This window comes from Lycorma delicatula, chromosome 3 (genome assembly GCF_047948215.1).
Source record: "Lycorma delicatula isolate Av1 chromosome 3, ASM4794821v1, whole genome shotgun sequence".
Lineage (NCBI taxonomy): Eukaryota > Metazoa > Arthropoda > Insecta > Hemiptera > Fulgoridae > Lycorma > Lycorma delicatula.
In genome coordinates, this window is record NC_134457.1 from 62,081,437 (window position 1) to 62,104,779 (window position 23,343).

Below are 23,343 nucleotides of genomic sequence, written 5' to 3' on the forward strand. Positions count from 1 at the left end.
ACTATACTATGTTTAATCTTTTATTTTCCTTTTAGTAGATTGTTTGTTTTAGTTGCTAGGAGTGCTGATCTACATAATATTAATTAATATACTTCAGTTTCAAAACATATCACAGATTGTTTAAAACTCTGTTGTAATATGTACTAAACACACATCAGGTTTAAAGTTCAGTGTAAAATAAAAGTGTGAAAACTCGAATTTTTATTAGCGATTTTGGTGTTAGCTGTCATTTGATCAATATTTTTTTTTGTATTCTTAAAATTATTGTAAGATTTGGAACAATATCACAGAAAAGTGTGTATAAATTCACAATTTTCAATGATTTTCTAATCAAATTATTTTTAATAGACTTGTGTTTACAGACGCTCATAAATTGAAAGAGGCCTTTCATACTAAATTTAGAATAGGAAGTAATACTTGTGAACTTATATTCACTATGGTAGAGCGAATTTCTTTAACTAGTACGAGGATAAATCAAGTATAAACAGGATTTTTATTCCTGACCGTCTACGGTTGATAGGACTGGGCCCGTGCTAGTATGCTTGGGTAGGGTCATTAGAAGTGGGGAGAGCCAACCATTCCACACTCCCAACCAATTCGTCAGTAACCCTCACGATGTCGGACCAACAGTTGCACCCCTCCACTGCACAATGCATAATTATAAAATTTCGTGCTCATGAAGTAGTTCAAGAGATGGAAATTTTTCAGTGATTGAATGTACAGTTCGGGGACCAAACATTGTCAAGGACTCATGTGTTTGCCTGACATAAAGAGTTCAAGGAAGAATGAGAACGAGTGGAAAATCAGGAACATGATTGTCTTACTCAGACCAGCATTGCAGACAAAAACATTCATGCGGTTCGAGGCTTTCTTGAAGATGATCTACGGGTGAGATTATCTGAAATTGCAGAACAGGTCGGAATAAGTTATGGAAGCTGTCAAGCAATCATCACAAATGACCTACAGTTTCATAACATATATACCAGATGGATCCCTTGCCTTTTGGCCGCAGATCAGAAGTTGAGACACTTGAAGGTCTGTCAGAGGCTTGCAGCAAGGTTTGCAAAAGAAGGTGATGCATTTTTGAGTCGGAGAATCACCTGCGATGAAACATGGGTCCACCAGTACACTCCCCAGTCAAAGTAAACCAGTATGGAGTAGTGGAGAAACACGGAGGCAGCCCCAGTGAAAGCCAAGACTCGACTGTCAGCTGGCAAGGTTCTTTCAACCATTTTTTAAGTCGCGAGGCATTTTGCTGATTGATTTTTTGCATGAGCAACATACAGTCAATGCTTCTTACTACTGCGAGCTGTTTAACAAGGTAAAGGCTGCATATCACGGCAAAAGACGAGACCAACTGATTCAAGAGGCCATCCCCCACGACAATGCCAGGCCCCATACCTGCAGCTCTAACGGTCTCAAAACTAGAAGAAATGCACTGGACTCAACTTGATCATCCTTCCTACAGCCCGGACATATCGCCCTGCAATTTTAATCTGTTTAAGCCACTTAAAGAAGCTCTAGGAGGGCAACAATTTAAAGATGACAAGAGTGTGGAGGGATTCGTGTGCAATTGGCTCCTTATGCAACCAGCTTCCTTCTACGATGCTGTGATAAAAACCTTCCTTCTTGCTGGGAAAAATGTATTTCTAAAGCAGGAAACTATGTAGAAAAATAAATTACATTTGCCTTTTTATTTTTCAGTAAATAATTTTTTTTTTTAAATAAAATTCATTTGTATTTGATTTACCCTCGTAGATGAAGATTTTGCATGTTTGCATATTTTGCACACTAGAATATGAAGAACGTTACATCATAAAAGTCTTCTACCATACCATTTTCAACATCTGGAAAATTGTGTGATGTGATCTGAGAATCAACTACTTTCAGGAACTTGTAGCTGCTAGAAAATAATGCATTAGCCATCCAAATACTGTTCAGAGACAAAGCAATATTTACACATAATAGTATTGACAACCATATTTGCATGAGGTAAGCAATCCTCACGCTACATTTAAATCAAACTTTCAACTTTGTTTTTTAATAAACATCTGTTGCAATTTAATAGGGAAAATTCTGAAGTGACCTCACATAATGTAACTATTGATTCTTAGGGGATGCTATCTAAATTTTCTTCTTAATGAGCTTTTAGAGAATACCCTCTCATAATACAAGCAAATATGTGTTTCTAGCTAGATGAAATGCAACTCATTTTGATGGCCATTAACTCTGTTCAAAGATCCACAATTGCTTTAATTTTTGTCATATAACAGTCAGTTAAGAAGAATTGGGAATTGGAATAAATCAAAGTATATGCACACACAAACCTTTATAAATACTAATGCAAAAAAAGCCTTTGAAAGCATCCTCAGAAAAGTATGGAAAACACTAGCAGAAAGACAGGTTCCTTGCAATTGTATAAATGGTTAAAGAAATTTATTTAGAAACTGAAACCACAAAAAATAAGTCTGCATCTAGGCTGATCATTTGCACTAGAAAATTGTGTATTTTAGGGAGTGTTGTGACTGTAACATTTCCTTTCTTTTATAGTTAATGTAGCTAAATTTGTAACTATACCTATTACAAATGTTAATCAATTTCTGTAATTTCCTGCCTGTAGTTGTTACCAAGATTCTATTTTAAAAGTTTAGCTTTCTTAGAAAGTAGAGGATTTTTTTACCATAAGCATCCTTCACTATTGCAATTTGTTGTATATTTTTATGATATCCATCATTCCTCCTAATCATCCTAGCTTAGGTATAAACTTCTACCAAGTCTCACTTCAATAGCTTGGAGTGAGTTTTAATTTTAATAGATGCTAAATTTTCCTTTCCAAGATATAATCTTTCCAGCTATTTCTAGCAAGAGAAATAGTAGGATATTTTTCAAAATTATCTCAATTTGCAAAGAATTTGTCATTTGTACAACTTCTTTATGTGGTATTGACAGATCAGCAACATACTTATTAACATGCCAACTTCTTTGTAAAACTAGTCTAACTATACTGTTCTCATAATGGAGAAATAAAAAAATCTCTGTTCCAAATCGATATTATAGGCCAAACATTTTTTCTTTTTGCATAATGCACCACCTGCTACAATGATTAATGCTGCGCAATAGGATTCTTTGCAAAGAAAGTTGTCTTTAAAGATCAACATATAAATAAACAGCTGAAAAAGTACAGATTCTATTATACATTAGACATTAATTAATACAGTGTGATCATTTTGTTGTCCACATCCATGATATTATACATTATAATTCCACTATAGACTATAATATAGAGATACTCTCATTTGATTTCATTCATGGAATGTAGTTATGTGCAACTGGTAAATGTCTTAAGCAAATGTTGGAAATATCCCATCATTTTCCTGAAGGAATGCCCAAACCTTCCCACCATATTTTTTACATCTGTCGTAGGACACTAGGGCTAAATGAATTCATCTCTTACTCTTGATTACTCAATGTCAGTGTGCTAAAGACAAATAATGTGCATGATAAAATGATTTCACTGTACATTTGCAAACATGACTAGTAGAATAGCGCTGGAAAATAATGTAATTTTACAAAACATGAGTAGTGAGTTTATTCTGGTTTTATTTAGTAAAAATTTAATTTAAAACCTGGATTAAAGCTGACCTATGAGAGTAGAAATGGCATTCCACAGTTCAGTTTTAAGTCCTTTGCCAATGAATAAATAGTGGGCATTCCTGATATGTTGAAAATTTTTTTCTGATATCATTTGGGTAACTCATCAGAATTCTAATATAAAATCGTTTAATTTCAGACACCTCTTGATATTATGTTAAATGGACTGAATGATTGAATCGTCTTATTACAGAATAGTGTTTAATAAGAAAGATGAACATAAGGAGGACATAACCTATTTGTTATGGCAAAAAAAGTGTTTTCAGTTTGAGATAACAATAATTATAGGTAAAGATTGGAAAGCATATTGCTGTGAGGCTACCTTTCCTCAATCTCAATTGAACAATATTGTTATGTGTTCACAGCTCAGCAATTGAAAATGTTTATATAATTACAATTTTTTAGTTTAATAACATAAAAAAAGATAAATCAGTGATAATAAGAATAATAATAATCAGAAATAAATAACAATAATAATAGTAATGAAGAAGAAGAATAATGACAACAAAAATAAAACTTCAATAATAATAATAATCTTTAAATTACATACAAAATAGAATTTACAGTAAGGTCAGGATTTATTTACAGGTAGAAGTCGTAAAAACTAGAATTCAGAAAAAGACATTGTCATGACCGCTAATATTTACACCTGAGTTACTGTAACATTTACAGTAATGAGATCATGGATGAAATTCAATCAATCTGGCCTCTTTTCAGGTATCTGAAAAAATAAATTTCTATTATGAGGCAGGAAGTGAAATAAATCTTGATGTAAAAGTTGAATAGTAGTTATCTCCTTAGTTCTGCTCAGGGCCTAATAATATTAAACTATACTGTGTAATTCATGAGACATTTGCAAATAGTGAGGACAGAAGATTATCCAATTACAGACGCTTAGAGAAATTTGCATAGATAAATGCAAAAGTATATCATAACAGATTCACTGAAAAAGGAACTTTGTAATTAACTATGAAAAAGATTTCTGGAATCCCAACTTGCATGTAATTTGAAAATATTATATTTTAAAAACTTGCCACCATGTTTTGACATACTGATCAGCATGTATTTAGACTTGAAGATATTCAAACGTATAGAGAACCATCAATGTTAGACGCGTTCATCAGTGTTTTGATTGAGTATAGTTAAGAACTTCCCAGCCTCATGTAACATGCTTAGTTTTAGAAGTATAATGAACAGATTACTTAACAAATCCTATTATGTAAAGACTACACAGAAGAACTCAAAATTACATAAAATGCATAATGTACATAAATATGACTTCACCTTCTACAAAAGAAAATAGGGATTTGTATATCCTTTCTTTGATTGTTTTGTACTTTCTTTTTCCTGTTTAGCCTCCAGTAATTACCTTTCAGATAATACTTCAGAGGATGGTATGTGTGAATGTAAGTGAAGTGTAGTCTTGTACAGTCTCAGTTCGACCATTCCTGAGATGTGTGTTTAATTGAAACCCAACCACCAAAGAACATCGTTATCCACGATCTAGTATTCAAATCCATGTAAAAACAACTGACTTTACTAGAACTTGAATGCTGGAACTTTAAACTTCCAAATCAGCTGATTTGGGAAAACGTATTCACCACTAGACCAACCCAGTGGGTTATGATTGTTTTGTACTGGAATATGTAAACTAAACTGCACAACATTGTTCAAACAGGATCTCAAAATAAGAATCCTTAAAAGCCCAACATAATAACAAATAATAATTTGTCAACAAACTCAGTCATCAACACTGATAACAAAATATTTTTCACATATACACAAAAAAATATGTTATCTTAACATTATGGAATGAAATATATAAAATACAAAACACACCACTATGATTTGTGATAAATGAGTAGATAATTTAGATCTAACATACTTTTCAGCCACATTGTTAATAGGTAAATAAATATCTATTTGAAAAAAAAGATGTGAGAAAATTACAGCCCCACTTGCTGAAGTTGACAAGTTCAAGAGGAACACATGAAAAAAATGAAATTATTATTACTACATTATCAGTGATTTTAATTAAAAGCCTGATTGAACTTGCCTGCCAGTTTTTTCATGTATTATTTAAGAAAACCTGTTAAAATGTGCATGTAGCATGTCCGCTTTTAACACAAATAACCATCAAAATAGTTATTCTAGAAATCAATAAAATAAAATTACTGAGAAAATAATTATTAGGTTAAAAAAAATATAGATATTAAAAATATAACGGGTACAAGGAAGTTGTGATGATAATTTAAAATTCTTTAATAAAGAAAATCTTAACTAATTTTTTTTAGTGGAATGCTACATTTTTCTGAAATATCTCCAGAAGTTATAGGATCATAGGGATTTTTTTTTATTTCTGAACTGTTAAACGGTGTGTAAAGTGGACAAGAAATAGCGTTTCTTATTTTTAAATTTTAAACAATTTTATATATGCGCGCATTTTCTATGCCGTCTTTACTACAACTACCTTTTCCATTTTTTTAATACGAAAAAATATCTCATTGTGTTTTATCAAAATTTTTAATTTTACCAAAATATTTTGTAAAAGATACGTTTTAATCTTATTTTTGATAACAGTTTCATCGATTATTTTCTTTATAATTACATTTTTAACGATATCGACCCTGGTGGCTATTACACTGTTATACGTGTGCAATACTTTATTATTCTAAATTGTAGTCGTACTGAAGTAAAAGGAGGTGAATGTGTTGTTACTTTGAGGTTATGCGTGGAGTGTGTTGTGGTTTAATATAATTTTGAGTTTAAAGAGCAGAATTAGCTAATTAACTTTCATTAGCATTGTAAATGGAATTAGAGTGTTCTTTAAAAAACGGCGTTTTAATTAATTGCTCTTGGGTTGTGGACTCTGGTTGTCAGGATTTGAAAAACGCTGTCAAATTCTCTTCAAAGCATAGGTATTTATCTAGTAAATTGCTGTTATATGCAGTTAAATTCTGTTTATTATTAATTAAAAAATAATTTTTGATCATTTTTTTAACATTGTTACTTTTTTGCCTCTGAAAGTGTTAATTTTAGCTGTTGTAAAATTGTAATAAATTTGTTTCTGTTCTACAATAAAACATCATAATTCCAACAATGCAACCTTATACATAATTTATGCATAGTATTTTTGAAGAGATTATTACTGTTCTGTCCTGTATGTGTAATTTTTCAGTTAAAATTTGTTAACTGTTATAATTTATCAGTTTTAAAAGTTATGTTGTGAATAGATAGAACATCATGCATTATTGAAGATTATTCAAAGATCTCTAAAATTTCCTTAACCGAAAATGTCAACAAAGTGAAGTATAAAATTGAAGTTGAATTTTATTTGTTTAGTTGACATAAATTTATTGCTTTGCTATTATAAAAAAACTTCCCACCAAATAACATTTTGTAGAAAAGTAATTAATTAATTGTCAAATAAGTAATATGTTGCTCAACAAATTTAATGATCATTGATTTATTATTTTTTAATCAGTATGTTTGACATTAACCATGTGAATACACTGTTTCTCATTTAAACTTTAATATTAAGTAATAATGAAAGTTAATAGACATTTTGATTTATATCATTCTGCTCCCATCCTTTAGTAGGTTGTTTTCAGGAAGGGCATCTGTCTGTAAAATAATTTAAATCCAGTAAAAATGGAGGAAGATGAGATTTTTTTATACCTTTTTGAGTATTACACAGAATTTACATTTTAATGATGAAACTGATTTGAAAAATTTTTTCCCCAATTTTCTGTTAATCTTCCAAATTCCCTTCAGCGGTAGTATTGCTGTTTTAGATTGTGGTTCGATCTGAAGATATTATTGGCAGTTTTTTGAGTTGCAAAGAGAAACTTAAATGTGTTTGATTAACTGAATAGATTTAAATTGCAGCTGTTCATTAAATTTGCATTGTTTTAGGTTTGTATACATCATAATGCTAAGTTTTGTTAGGATGTGGTCCTTTTTTGTTTGTATGAAGAATATTTAGATTTTTTTGTTAAGTGACATATTTGTGGTGTCTTTAAATTGACAAATGCGAATTGTTGCTTCAGAATACTTTTTATGTATTCATTATTTCTTTAAAATTGCAGATTTTTGTAAACTTCGAGATTCCTCAAAATAATTAAGTTTATATTTTTCTGGAACATTATTTTATGAATGATGGCGTTCTGGTTTTTTGTTCCAGAAATTACATATGTGTGGCCTTTTGCAATTATGAATTATTTTTTATTACGTGTATGATTGTGCTATGTTTATTTTTTTACTATTTTCTGTTGATGTGAGTTAGTGTTGTATTAAGTGTAGCATAATGTTGATTTTTGTATGTAATATGATTATCAGGTTGCTGTTAATGTTATTTAATTTTTAGCTATTAAAATTTCAAAAGGCTTTTCACTTATTCTTTGTCTGCAGCTTGGCAACACAAAGTATTATTTTTTTGTGTGAATGGGATAGTAGGGACAGAAAAAATCATTTCATTAGAAAAGAATGGCCTAAACACGATTCACTCATATCTGAACAGAAAAATATGAAACATATGATCCATTGTGTAATCGAAAAATGTGTATCTACCTCCATTACATATCAAAATAGGATTAATGAAGAATTTCATCAAGGCCATGGACAATACTCCTGGTTTCATGTACTTAAAACAGAAGTTTCCTAAAATTAGTGATGCAAAAATTAAAAAAGGAATACTTGTGAGTCCACAAGTATGATCACTAATGGATGATGAAAAGTTTGAGAAACTATTGAATCTACTGGAGAAGCAGCTTGGCAAACATTCAGAAATTTACTTGAGATTTTTTTGGGAAATCGAAAGGTGGAAAATTACCGTGGTTTTGGGAAATCGAAAGGTGGAAAATTACTGTGATATTGTCAACAATCTTATAAAAATTTGAGTTTTAGTATGTCCTTAAAAGTACACTTCCTGCACCTAGATTTCTTCCCAGAAAATCTTGGCGCAGTAAGCAATGAGGGTGGAGAACACTTTCAGCTATGGAAAAGAGGTATCAAGGCAACTGGAATCCTCATATGCTGGCCAATTATTGTTGGACCATCAAGAGGGATGTTCCACAGGTGAAATATAGCAGAAAATTGTCATTTCTTACTTACAAGGTCAGTCAAATATTGAATATTGTATAGTTGAGAATGCAGAAAGTATTAAAATGTTTGAAATTATAAATGCCTGTCTCTTGGAAACCTTGCGTGATAGGGAAAAAGCACTATCATATATGAATTCAGGAGAAAAAATACTATCAGAATTGCTTATCTTTCTTCGTGAGACAAAAAATTATCTTTTGTTCTTCAGTGTAATATGATATTAAGCAATAATTGTCTCAATGTTTGACCCAAAAAACGTTTTTCTTATTTCTACAAGAAACTTTGTTACAAATCTAACTCTTAATTGTTTTGTTGACTGTCAACCATCTAATTTTTAAGATTTGTAACTGCAGACACTCTTTAGAAAATTACTTTATACGTGTTACAATGTATGAGTATACTAGACATACATTTAAAAAATTCAAGATTTCAACAACATACTTATAAATCAGCATTTGGTAATATCAGTCTTCTTTTTTGAATGAGAACCTTTCTTTCTTGTACCGATTCCTTTTATCTTACATATTTATCCACATGTTCCAATATACTATCTAAATAACAATTTCTGCAAATGTTTTCTGTATTATGACTAATTAACTAATTATCCACTTTTTGCTACTTACTATTGTTTACTTTTAAAATTGGGCCTATACCAGTCGTATAACTTTTCTTCTTTTTTTTGTTTATTCCAAAAATAAAGCTATCAATTAGGATTGATGATTCTATCAGTCTTACTAGGGTTATTTTTTTTTTTTTTTTTGTTAAACTAGTATTATTAAAATTGAATTTTTACTGTAGTGTAACCTTCAAAATTTTCTATTTTGTTTTTCTCCAAAATTTCTGAAATTGTCATTTTTATACCTGCTTTTTCTTTATGAATATCTACCTACTATTTTCTTTTTATGAAAACAGTCCTCTGTTCAAATCCCTGTTATTAATAAATTGTGACTTTTTCCCCGCCAGTACTCATCTTTTTCTCTACATACTATATTTACCTTTCTAAAGTTATTTTATTTTCTATTTCACTCCATCCTTTTTTACCAATCTTCCTTTATTACTATTAACTGCATTTTCTTAGATGATAAGTTTTCTATCTTTAAGGCAATATCTTTTATTTTCTATCTTACAATGCAACTGTTTTATTAAAAAGACAACTTTCAATAATTTTTAATACTGATTATAATCTAGTACTCCTACAAAAGAATTAAATATTTAAGTGCATTTAATAAATTTTTTTTCTTTAATTTTAGTCATTTCCTGATGTAACTGTAATTTATTTTGTAAAATTTTATCAGACATTTTTTCTCAATGTTTATTTGTTAAGTTGTTTTGTCTACCAGTATTAATTTTTTTTTGTTTCAGTTATGATTTGGAGGATGTTGTTCAAGTAGAATCATGTGTTCATTTAAGTTTCACTGGACCGAAAGCTGTGCCTTGTAAAATATATGTTAAACTTGATAAGAAGTCACAGTTTGTAATTACAAGAATAGATACCGTATCTGAGGTAAGCATATATAAAAAAAATCATGTTATTTTTTTATTAAGTCTGGCTTTTCTTATACATTTTTTCTATATAAAGTGGCTAAATGATATCTAATTTATTAACATAAGTTACCCTTACCATGATAAGGGACTCCCTTTTCATAAATAAATTTATCAGCGATAACTCCAGATTATTGTCAAGTGGTTTAATCTTGTTGCAACTTAACTGTGATGCCTCTCTGAAGAAAATAAAGTTTAAAAACCTATAAAGAAACTAAAAATTTAAGTTTTTTCATCATACTGTGGAGTTTTGCAACTTCATTCATTTGTTATTTGAATGAATGTTTTGAATATGATAACACTATACCATAGCTCATTGTGGATATGGTAGGACAGTAGTCATTGTGTGGTATTACTGTGCTATGCACTACGAAGTTCAGTTAAAAGAAAGCGTTTTCAGTCGCTAAAACAACAGTCAATTGTGTCTTATTTAAAACAAAAAAGAAAGTAAAATCAATTTTTTTTTAATGTTAATTTTTTCTCATTAACTACTATAGTTTTAATAAGTGTTTGTTACGCATTTTGTAGTACATACAGTACTGCATGTACAATCTATTTACGTACAGTATTAGTGATAGTGAAAATTTGTTATATGGTAATACGTTTTTTTGAATAAACTTCTGTTTTACTTTTACCGGGTGTGTAATAATGTAGTCTAGTGTATGGTATTTTATTATTTACTGTTATACCTTAGTGTAAATTGCATGTAAATACTGTACTACAGTACAATATTAGGTCATTTTAACACATATTACTTTATTAAATATTATGTTTGGATAACTGCGATTTGGCTATGATTTTGGATTATCCACGATCCTCTTCCTGGTTATCACAGATAATCAATTGATAATTAATACAACATTGTGCCAGCAATACAGTTAATACAGTAATTTGTACAGTGCAGTTTGTTTGGGATCAGATTGATCTCACATCGCTTTAGTGATCATTAATCTATGTGATTGTAATTATTAATAAAAAGTTAAATGTAGAAGATTTTGGCTGGTATAATAATATTTAGTATGTAATTCTTTCTAGACTCTTGAGAGTAACTATTTATGAATTGAAATCTTTTGAACATTTGATCTTTTATTTGTTTAGGCTAGGATAATAGAGTGCTATGGCAATTATGAAGAGTACACAAATACTGTGCATGCAGAGCATATGGATGATTTTGAAGGATGCTCAGTATATTCTGCTTCATCAATGCTTCCACCAACCCAAGAGGTCACACTTAAGGTAATTAGTATAATAAAGTGTATCCAATTAGGTTGTTGGTTTCTTGTTGTTATTAATTAATTATGAGTTAACATACCTGAAAAAATATTAAGGGGTAAACTAAATATTAATGTCAAAATTTACTTGTTTAGTTGCAGTATTTGATCCTGTCAGTGGAAATCTGATATCTTGCAGTAATCTTTCAATATTTGTAGTTTATACATCCCAACAATTTATAGTAAAACTATGAAAAGCAAGACCTCATTAATTTCAGATGAATTGCTTACAGTTGGTTAAAGTCATACCTTAATTAACCATAAATAAATAGTTAAAATTTCCTCTTTTAAAAAGAATAAAATATAAGACCTCACTATAAACTTCAATACAACTGTGACATGGGTGACAATGGGTAAAACAAAAAAATGGGTAAATTGTGCCTTTCAGGTAGATATATTATTGCTAATTGCAAGGTTAGAATTCCCATTAATGACAATATTAATATTTCTGTTGTCCATAAAGCAAAATTTTGAATGTTTTGTCAGGCAACAAATTCTCTAGGGATGATTGAATCGATTTTGTTTGCAAAAATATCAAACCAGTGTATTTTGCTTTAAAGTGCCTTCATAAAACGCTAAGCTTGTCATTACTGTTAAATATTTATTATTCTTATATATATTCCTATTTGGAATATAATATTATTTCTTGGAGGCTCCATGAAATTGTAAAATTTTTTCAAGTTACAATAATGAACTGTCAGGTCATTCATTTGGAACCCACAATGTCATCATGTAGGCCTAATATCTAGAAAATTTAGACTATTAGAATGTTTAGAATGTCCATACCTATGGACAAGTTAATCGGTTGTGTCATCTATGATAAAATAATAATTGCCTATTCTTAAACAATAATAAAATCCAGCTCTGTCAAACCTGATAATGGTATTGTGTTTTCATATAATTCAACACAATACTTCAGCTTACAAGAAAGGGGGCCTTATTATGCTACCATTGCCATTTTTAATAAATTACTGAACCATTTTAAAAAAACATTTTCCATCAATTTATTTAATTTGCGTGAATTTTAAATAACGCTAATTAAAGAATCAAAAAATCCTTGAATCTCCATTCATTCATTGTATTCAAAAAATATATGTTCAAATAATTCTCGGTAACGCCTTCTGAATTGTGAGATATTTTGTTATTCTTTTTGTACTTAGTATCGATATTTGAACTTACGTTAATATTGTTTCATGTGTTTGTATTTTAAAAATTTAATTTGAAATTTTATCACTTCTACTACTGATATTTTATTGTACTTGTATATTTTGTGGAACTGCTCCGTTCAAGGTTTTACCACAGTTTCCCTCAATCCATCCTAAAAAATGCTGGGGCAGTTCCCTCTGTTATCCATGAAATAGCATGTCTAACTATTAGAATAGAGCTCTAAAGAATGCTGTAATGGCAAGCTACTACCATGCGTGCGCGCGTATGTGTGTGACACAGATAGATGAATGGGACTATTTCTTTCCTCCACATGTCTCATACCGCAACTTTATTCTTGTGCTGGCTGAACAGTATCATGTATTAATATATACCAGTCGGAATAAGGAATGTTTTTATTGTCGAGGAAATATTATTGCACTTCTGTAACAACATTATACAACAAAATTACTATGTTTAGTGTTGAAAATAAAAAATAATCATTTTTAGTGCTTGATTTTTTTTATTGCTGTGTTTACAGAACCCATAAACTCATGAATGAATGCCCTTTAACTTATTTAGTTGCCTTCGTATTAATGAACATTTTTCATTGATCGTAACTGAAAAATAACAGAATTTATTCTCTATTTTCATTTAGAATCTCTGTCATTAATACTGTAACATATTATTGTTTAATTATTTAACATTATTTTTTTGTTATGAAAGAGAAAAAAAATTAATTAAATTAAATGATTTTATTGGATGGACACATATACACACAATATTTAGCTAATAGATTATTAGTAGCAGAGAAAGTAGTACAAAAATTACTTAACAGAATTTAGCTGGCAGTAATGTAATATGTGGTTGTTTAATATTCAGTAAATTACCCATTTTTGGGTAATATTTGATTTAATTTTATTGCTTCGTATTAAATTTAATTTTAGCTAGTGTATAGTTGTAATCTATGTCTTAATTGGTAAAACTTCTATCACTAAGTAATAAAATTTTTCAAGTTCTTTCTCTATTTCAATGAAAAAATACTTTTCTTTGAATTATATACCTAGAAACAATTTTGGATATCAGTTTGAAGGTAGCTGTATTCACCTTTGCATATGTTTAGAATGGAGTTTTGCAGTGAACAAAAAGATTAGTATTAGGTTAGTACCATGGTACAATAAGTAACTTGAGTAGACAAATCTAAAAAGCTACTTGAGTAGCTTTAGTAGACAAATTGAAACCTTTCTTAAGAAAAAAAAAAGGAACTTTTCACAGATTCTCCTATACTGTATTTGTATGCGATAGCAGGTTGGTGACCTGGAATCTGTTTTAAAGGTGTGAATTTTTGCCTCATATGAAATATTTTTAGCAAATGATTTTTCTTCCCAGTGCTCGGTTGACTAGAATGATGTGGTAAAATTTATTCCTAAGTACTTAAAAAATCATATCACAAAATTTCAACGCCTATGATTTTTTTAAATCACAATTTTATGTCTGCTGGGCCCTATAAACTCTTATTAGTAGCTCAACATTAGCTACTCTTCTAGTAGCTAATGTTACTCAAGAAAAGTCTTATCTAAGACTGTTAATACTATCATTTGCTAAAGTTGCATAATGTATCCATATCATTTATAATAAGTAAGAATATGATTGGTTTTAACAGATATCAGACATCCTTGTATCTTCTCTGTGTCTCAAATATATTATCTTTATTGTGTATCAATAATTTCCACTGAATTCTGATAAAATTATATCTGGTGCCCTTCTCAATAACAAATCTGAATCTTATCACCAGGTTCTTTACAGTCTAACCTGTGTAAAACTTTTATCCAAATCTCACCTCACTAAAGTGCTTATTTACTTCTACTGTCATATGTGGTTCTGCATAACTAATTCTGTGTTAGCTAATAATAGAATTTAGTAGTCAATATTATTCCCAGACTCCACATAAATATCTATAGCGGAGTTAATATACCTGTTTTCATACATATACCAGTTTTCAGAAGTCTTATTCAAGAGTCTGATCCCAGTACTTTCTTCACTTTCAAAACATATTCATCTGTACTAGTTTCATTCCAGATATTAATCTGTGAATAATACCAGAGCAATTTATTCTATTTGAATTTTGTTCCTACTGTTCTCATTATTTACTGTTGTTTATTTCTATTATTTCTCTATATATTTTTTTTCAATATTGATTATACTTTATATTGGTTATAGTGTATTTTTACAAGATATTCTGAGGTTTCAGGTTTTGAATTTCTGTTTTTATATCTTCTGAAATGTTCTGAACATCATTTTTTAGTCTCTGCATCAGTGTGTTGAGTTTTTGTACTGAGTATGTTGATTAATCGATAATAGTATGGTCGTGATTATTCAAAAGTTAGACAATGTTTGAATATTGTTTCTTTAATACTCATCACACTAAAAACTTACAATTTTAATAAAAGATTTGAGCAAACAGAATTTATAACTTTACTATTCTCACTCAGTCAACTTTAACAGCTCAAAATTTGTGACTGGTGGAAAAAATGCCTATCAATCACTTCATAAATCAGCCACACAAACATTGAAAAAGAAAGTAACGTCTGATAAAAGTTTGAAAAAAATATTTTAAATGAACCTTATCTATTCAGGCATATCAATGCAGCTACATCCTAACATTGTATTCCAGACGTGCAACTTTAATTGTGTGTGGAATATGCAATAAAAAAAAAGGGTGATGTTGAATTATTCTAATATATCTTGCGGGCAAATGAAGTTTGGTTCAAGTTAAATGAACTTGTTAATGATGCAGTTGCCCTACATCCAGTAATGTAGATGTTATCACTACTGAATAGTTAATATACTTCAGTTCAAAGATAGGGTGAGAAGTACGTTGTGCTAATGTAATTGCACTTTATTTCTATGGGGATAGTGCCATTTAAGGTGTAAACTATCTTGAAATGTGTCAAGAGATAATGATCACATCAGAGTAATCCTTTTTTTTAAACCCCATACAAAAAAAGGAATATAATAGAATTGTACTCTTACATTCCAGTTACTTATTTTAATAAAGTGTTCAAAATTAGCATAATGACTGTTTGATAAGTAAAAACTTTTATTATTTCTTCATGTGGAGAATAATGAAATAAAACATTTTCCTTGCTGGATGATTAAAAAGAAATTATAGCTCTGTAATATACACCATATATATATAATACTACACAATAGGATTTGTCAATCTGTAGCAGTTAAAAATCTTAGGTTTTGATGAAAATTTTATTTCTGTTGGCGAGTATACTGGCTTACTGTAGTAAAATTTGGATAATTGTAATCTAGTGTGAGTAAAGTTAATTTCATTTTTCAATATAGTGATACTATTTATTGCAAAAAAGGCCACGTTTGAGATAAGGTTAGCTTAGAGTGAAGATAAGCCATTTATAATGGCAATGTATATCTATTGTTTCTGTTAATTTTAAAGTAATGTTGCCCAAAATTATTCATGCATCATTTTATACATAATTCATTTCAGCATGAACTGTTTAGTAGGCTACTATTTATTATTTTTAGTTGAAATTGTACTTTAGAAACATAAGATGACATCTACCTTTCATAACCTTGTTCTCTATTCTTATCTTTTGTTGTCAATGTACCAGTATATATGTTACTAATATTAAAATCTATGAGAACTATTTGCCAAGACCACACCTGAACATTTAGTGAGATAAAAATTTTAGGTGAAATTTCACCCTCATTTAAAAGACTATGTTTTGCATTTTTTACATTTTTTTTCACCTTTTTTAATGTTCAGCTGAAAGAAGTATTTTGCCAAACCCAAAGAATCTCTCACTCTCTCTCTTCCTCTCCCCCTCTCACTCAGCCCCTCTCACTCTTCCGCTCCCCCTCTCCCCCCCCCTATCTACCCCCCCCTCTCTCTCTCTCTCTCTCTCTCTCTCTCTCTCTCTCTCTCTCTCTCTCTCTCTGTCTGTGTGTGTGTGTGTGTGTGTGTGTGTGTGTGCTATTTTTATAAGATTAAAATATTTTCATTATGTTGCAGTTTGCAAGAATGAAAAATGAGAACAGTATGTGGTTATATGGATTGATGTTCACTGTAAAACAAATTGCACTGCCTGAAGTAAAGATTGCTGGAATTAATTTATCAAACGTTAATAGTATATTAAAAGAGTCAAGTCGACCTATTTCAGAAAAAGCAGAGCATTGTAAAAAATTATTACAACAATGTGGTAGCAGTATTGATAATAGTGGTGCAATAGATCCGCATGTGTTAATAAAAATGTTTGAGGGTGAATATTTAAAACCCTTGGGAGAAACTAGTAGAAGTATGTCAAAATGTTTAATGAGATTAATACCGTTTGTTATGAATAAAGCTGAACAACAGACATTGGTTAGTACCGGTAGTGATAACATATATAAAGACACTGAACAAACTGTGACAGCAACTGTAACTACCTCTCCTAATCTGATTAACAATCATAAAAATAATAATGTTCATATCATTAGTAATGGTAATATTGATGATTATATTAAAATAATGAAGGATTATATTGATAAACGTATAAACGATATGGAGGAAATGTTAACAAATAAGCTAGAAAAGAGATTAAATGATATTGAAATAGCTCAAAACAGTAAATTAGATGCTATTATGAAATTGCTTGAACAAAAATAACCTTTTAGTTTATTTAGCTGTTTATTTAATGCCAAATAAATTGGAATGCTCTTATCTTTTTCTTCATTAAATTTGTTGAAAATTATGCTGATTGAAAAATTATAGTTTATTAAGAAGTAACATATTCATATTGAATATGTTGAGTGTGATGATGTAGATTTCAGTCTGACTTAGTATAGTTTGACAAAAACACTTCATAAAATGTAATTAACTATAACAGCAATGTTTTTGCCTTTATTATATTTTAATATATATACATTCAATTTTACAGATATACTGCTGAAGTAGTTGCTTATAAATTGTATAGTGCATGGCATAAACATATTTAAAACAAAAAACAGTGTAATAATAAGACTATATGAAAATTATTTTAGTTTTAAATACATGAATACTCATATATTATGTACGTAAATATATATAATTAGTATCTTTATCAAGGTAAATAAAATCAAATTTAAGATTTATCAAAATTTCATTTCTGAAATTTGATACAGTTAATCTTAATAACTATTTTATACAGTTTTCTTTTTACAACTTTTTTAGAAAGTAAATATTTCCAATTTGTTTGTGTTTCTGGTGGGTGTCATGACCAATCTGTTAATAGGCAACCATACAAAAGATACCTAAAATAAAAGAAAAAATCCTGAAATTTTTTAAGATTGTAAAACATTTTGTGAGATAAGATTTTTTTACATATTTAATTCAAGTTTTATTTCGTTTTCAGTTAATAAGTTAAATAAAATTTATTTTTTCTTGTAATTATTGTTACAAGAAATTATCATTAACAAGGTATAATATATATATATTTTAGCATAATTATTTGTGATTCTGTTATATTTTTGTATCTATGAATATTATTTGTAATAAAATTAGTTACTATTTCAAAGTTAATTTCAGTTATATTGATTTTTCATTACCCCATATTGTTCATCAAAACGATTTATGCTGTGTCTCGGGAGGCTTGATTAAAAGTAAAAATAAAATTTTACTATTATCCCACTCAGTACACAGTAATAATTCATTCATTTAGGAAAAATCTTGAGCTGTACAAAACTATGATTTTTTAAAACCTGTATGTTAGTTTGCCATTTTAACTTGTAACTGAAGAAACTGTAGTATTTAGTTAACCTTTTTGTGTCCTAGGTAAGATGATAAATTCAATTTCTTACAACATATTGGTTCTAAAATGCTTGGAATGTCTCAGTGACAACATTTTTGAGTTCAAAAGTTTGAAATTAAGCTAAAATGTTTTTTAATTAACCATTCTCCATAGATAAGTAAAGTTAAAGAACAGTAGAGTAGCTTTCATTTAATGCTGCTTGAATTTATTATTGGCTAATGACCATAACAGTAGCTGATCCCAAAACTAAAAAAAAATTGATTTAAAAAATAGGGGCAGAAATGTATCATGAAAGTAAGTTTGTCTTTATTTATTTAAACAACTGAGATACAATTTTTCTTAATACAAATGATTTAAAAGCACAGTTAAATCTTACTTTGCATACCTTGCACATACACTCTACAACACCATCACAAGATTATTTTAAAAATATATAAAAATAAAACATTTCTATAATATTATTACTAGCTTATACTTGCCATCATTAGGTGTTGAGAAGTAGAATAATTTATTTTTAAATTTAGTATTTTTGCAATTGGAAATTATTTAGAAATAATGAAGCTTGTAAGTGTACTGTTAATTTGTAAAGATTTGATATGAAACACTAAACATTTATTTTTAAAGCTATATAGATAAAAAGAAGGGTTTTTTACCAAAACTAGTAGTTATATTTATTAAGGATTTTATATTTTATAAAAGGAAAAAGCAGGTGTAAATAACACCTGTTTCTATAGCATATTTCAATAAGTCAATCATACAGTTATACAATACATATTGACTATTAGTATATTTATAAAATTCATTTAAAGTTAATAGAATGACCTGGTTAAAGTGAAGGTTTTAGATATGTTCATTATATTATTAAAAAATAAATATTTGAAAAAAGTGAAAAAAAAAGATTTGTACCATTAGATGCATATAATTATTATAAAAGGATTATGTTACTGAATGAATTAAAAATATTTTGAAACTATATTTTGAAGATATTTGGACTGTCAATTACATGTAATTTATTGTTTAAGAAATCACTATTTGTGAACAAAGTGAAGGGCAGAGTTAAGTAAAAATGGAATAAAAGTATATTGATTAAAAATAACAAATCTTATTCAGTAATTAGATGTAATTGTGAAATTAAGGCAATTCTATAAGTAAGATCAGGGCAGGCACATATAACTAAGTTAAGTCAACTAAGACAGAGCCTGGATCCTGTTGTAACTCGCATTATTAAAGGATGCTCAGTCATAAGGTGTCCATTAATTGTCGAAATGTAATTTATCAAGTGTATGTAGGTTAGGTACTTAGATAGTTTGTAGTATAATGACAATATATTTGTATATGTTTAATTAGGAAATGTTAAAAAATAACACTGGTCTACAAAAAAAAAAATTTTTTTCTGTTAAATGCATCCACCAAGGTGTGTTTTATATAGCTTTTGCACCAATATCAAATCTACAAACCAAAATTTGATGGAGACCAGGGATTTTTAGTAATTTAACATAGATTTGAAGAAAACTTGATTTTTTTAAGGATTTATGTAGCCTATAACATTGTGATATGATTTTGATATTAGATGATATTATCTTATTTAACATTAGTTTTTTTTTTTTAGTTTTCTCCTGCATTCAGCTTCTTTAATGTTTCTTCTTAGTCTTCAGTAGTAATTAACATGCATATGTGATCTAAATTTTTCCCGGTAGCATATTTTCATCATCAATATGTCTGTGAAAGTGTTCATCGTGCTCATCACTTACATCACCAAGGTTTTTTTTAGAAAAAGTCCAAATGTGAATGCCATGTTTATAATTTTAGAGAATATTACATCCCATTTTTTTATAGTCTTCAATAATATATCTGCAGTTTATATCTGTCACCGAACTCAGAGTTCAATGCTCTAGAAATGTCAAATCTCCTCATGCAAATCCCATCACCATTGTTAATAGTAGGTGACTTCAATGCCCAACATATTTCCTGGGGCTCAACTTTCTGCTCTTCTCTAGCAAATATGAAACAGAGTGAGACAAGACTTTGTATATTGTCCAATATCGACCTCTCCATGTGCTCACTGAGTTTATTCCCTTGTTTTAATTGGTCTGTTTTGATGACTTTCATGGCAGTGATCACAGGCCAATTATTACTGCTTTTAATGTTGACCGTGAGGTGAGGAAAAGCCACGGAGATGAATTGATGAAAAGGCAGATTGGAACAGTTACCATAAAGCCTTCCCATCACAGTATGATGGTGGTGCGGACGTCCTTGATCAGCTTTCCTCCTTTATGTCCATGATACTTAAAACTGCTAATAGATATATCCCACAAACATTGGGAATCCTTAGACGTCCTTCTGTTCCTTGGTGGAATGATGATTGCCAAAACACTATTAGCAAACGACGGCTGGCACTATGTAAATTTAACTGTAGGCCTACAGATGAACATCTAAATTTATACCCTAAGGCTAGAGTGGTATGTCGTGTTGGGTATTTTTAGATGCCAGGAGGAAATACATGGACATGATCTCACACACTACTCCCATGTCTACTGTGTGGAAAAATATTCATGCGATTTGTTAGTCACCAAAACAATTTATTCTTGAGTTTATTCATGAAGAACTCCTTTCATCATCTTCAGCAGTGGCAACTACTCAGCAAATACTTTCTGCTCAGTGTCTCTCACTTCATCATATAGTAACAAATTTCAGAGGTACAAGATACACTTGGAAGTATTATCATTGAACATTGGTTATTCGGTCAATGAATTAAATGCTCCATTCGCATTCAACAAGTTGTCACATGCACTTAAATACTCGCATGACACGTCCCCTGGACTTGACAACATTCATCTCGGTATGATGTCACACCTTCCTCATTCGGCGTTACAACATCTATTGAATGTTTATAATGATCTATTCTCTGCACAAGTCTTCCCACCCATCTGGTCAGAAGCCGCTGTCGTACCAGTACTTAACCTGGTAATGACAAAGTCATCCCCTCAAGCTACCACCCTATCGCCTTGACAAGCATCCTATGCAAGGCAATGGAGAGGATGGTGAACCATGAACTTACATGATACTTGAAGAGACATGGCCTTTTATGCCTAGAACAGTGATTTCTGACAAGGACCAGCTATTCAAAACACTTTCCTAACACAACAGCACCTCATTGCTATCTTTGATATCAGAAAGGCGTTCAACACGTGACGTGGTGTTCTACACACCCTCAAAGAATGGGGAGTCTAAGGTAATATGCTTGCTTTTATTAGGGGTTTCTTGAGTGGCCTTTCCGTCTTCATGTTGGAGATTTTCTCTTGGTTAGCGTCACCTTGGAGAATGGAGTACCTCAAGGAAGTGTATTCAGTGCCACCTTATTTTCTATAGCCATTAACAGTATTACAAAATGTGTGCAGATGCATGTTTCGTGTTCTTTATTTGTTGATTTTGCTATATATATATATATATATATATATATATTGTTCCGTTCAACAGCCACAGCGGAGAGTGTACTACAGAACACTGTATCTTGCCTTGAAGCTTGGTCCAAGGTTACTGGTTTCACATTTTCACCTGAGAAAACAAAATGTGTAGTTTTTTCTCGCCTGCAGGACCTCTTCATTCCGCAAGTTTTTCAGTGGAGAGCTAATTGCTATCTCTCCTGATGTCAGATTTTTAGGTTTATTTTTTGATAGCTGCCTTACCTGGTTCAAACACATCAAAGAATTAAAAACAAGATGTTCCAAACTTTTAGATATGCTGCAAGTCCTTAGCAATACCAATTGGGGTGCAGATCAGTCATGTATGTTGCATTTTTATTATTCATTAGTTCATTCCTGTTTAGATTATGGTTGTGTAGCCTGCTCTTCAGCGTGTAATACTGTGCTTAAAATGCTGGATGCTGTACATCATGCTTTCCTTCGGCTTTCTACAAGTACCTTTAGATCAAGCCCTGTCATAAGCATTTTTGTTGACTGTGGTGAGCCATCACTTTGGGATATATGGAACCAGGTTTTGGCATCTTTTTTTATCCATCTTAAGAGACAACCAAATCACCTGGCTTTTGACGCATTCCTTGAAAATTCTTATTTTTGGAGATGTGAGGACTGTCCATGTTATACTGCACCTGACGTTTACTGCACCTTATGAATGTTGACGCATGTTCTATTTTTCTAATTTATCAATGTTCATATACTTTTGTGGAAAATCAACCTTATAAAATTTATGTTTGACCTCACAATATACAATACGGAATCAATGCCACTGACTTTCTTTCAACAAATGTTTCACCATATTCTCTCCAAGACAAACCCAGATGCAGTAATATACCCAGATTGATCGAAACACAATAATGCCATTGAATGCGCATTTATTGTTAATGACTGAACCTATATGTTCAGTCTACCTGGTATTACGAGTGTCTTTATTACTGAACTGTATGCTATAAATAAGACTTTGATTATCATTAACCCTAAGTACCATCATATCCTTATTTGTAGCGACTCATGTAGTGCTCCCCAAGCCTAAGAGGATTTTTATTCCAGAGATCCTATCGTCACCAAAATCTACAATGCAATTGCACAGTTGAACAATCACAACAAAAAAGTGAGTTTCTGCTGATCCCTAGCCATGTGTGGATTCCGGGTAACGAACTAGCAGATCCCACTGCTAAAGATGAATGTAGTCAATGGTGCTTCACTATCTGTGTTACTTCATCCAACTTTATTAACTATATATAAAACTCACTCTTCATATGGTACATAGCAAACTTCAACACATTAAAGGTTCTGTGTTGCCATAGGACTCCTTATACAGGAAAATTCATCGTGAGGAAGTGGTCTTCTGCTGATTGTGGAGAGGAC

General features: G+C 30.3%; 1 protein-coding gene across 1 annotated transcript; it reads left to right on the forward strand.

Annotated features, from left to right (window-relative positions):
• Positions 1-6,204: 6,204 nt before the first annotated feature.
• Positions 6,205-20,088, forward strand: LOC142321637 (uncharacterized). Its single transcript, XM_075359891.1, has 4 exons — positions 6,205-6,569; positions 10,114-10,255; positions 11,392-11,529; positions 16,747-20,088. The coding sequence occupies exons 1-4, from the start codon at positions 6,460-6,462 to the stop codon at positions 17,377-17,379; spliced, it is 1,023 nt and encodes a 340-aa protein (XP_075216006.1). The 5' UTR covers positions 6,205-6,459; the 3' UTR covers positions 17,380-20,088.
• The last annotated feature ends 3,255 nt before the right edge of the window (positions 20,089-23,343 follow it).

Bases quoted from the DNA above. Each gene is read 5' to 3' on its own strand.
- LOC142321637 (XM_075359891.1), top strand. From the start codon at position 6,460: ATGGAATTAGAGTGTTCTTTAAAAAACGGCGTTTTAATTAATTGCTCT. The intron at 10,256-11,391 runs GTAAGCATATAT...TTATTTGTTTAG, and splicing joins GAATAGATACCGTATCTGAG to GCTAGGATAATAGAGTGCTA. The intron at 11,530-16,746 runs GTAATTAGTATA...ATTATGTTGCAG, and splicing joins CCCAAGAGGTCACACTTAAG to TTTGCAAGAATGAAAAATGA.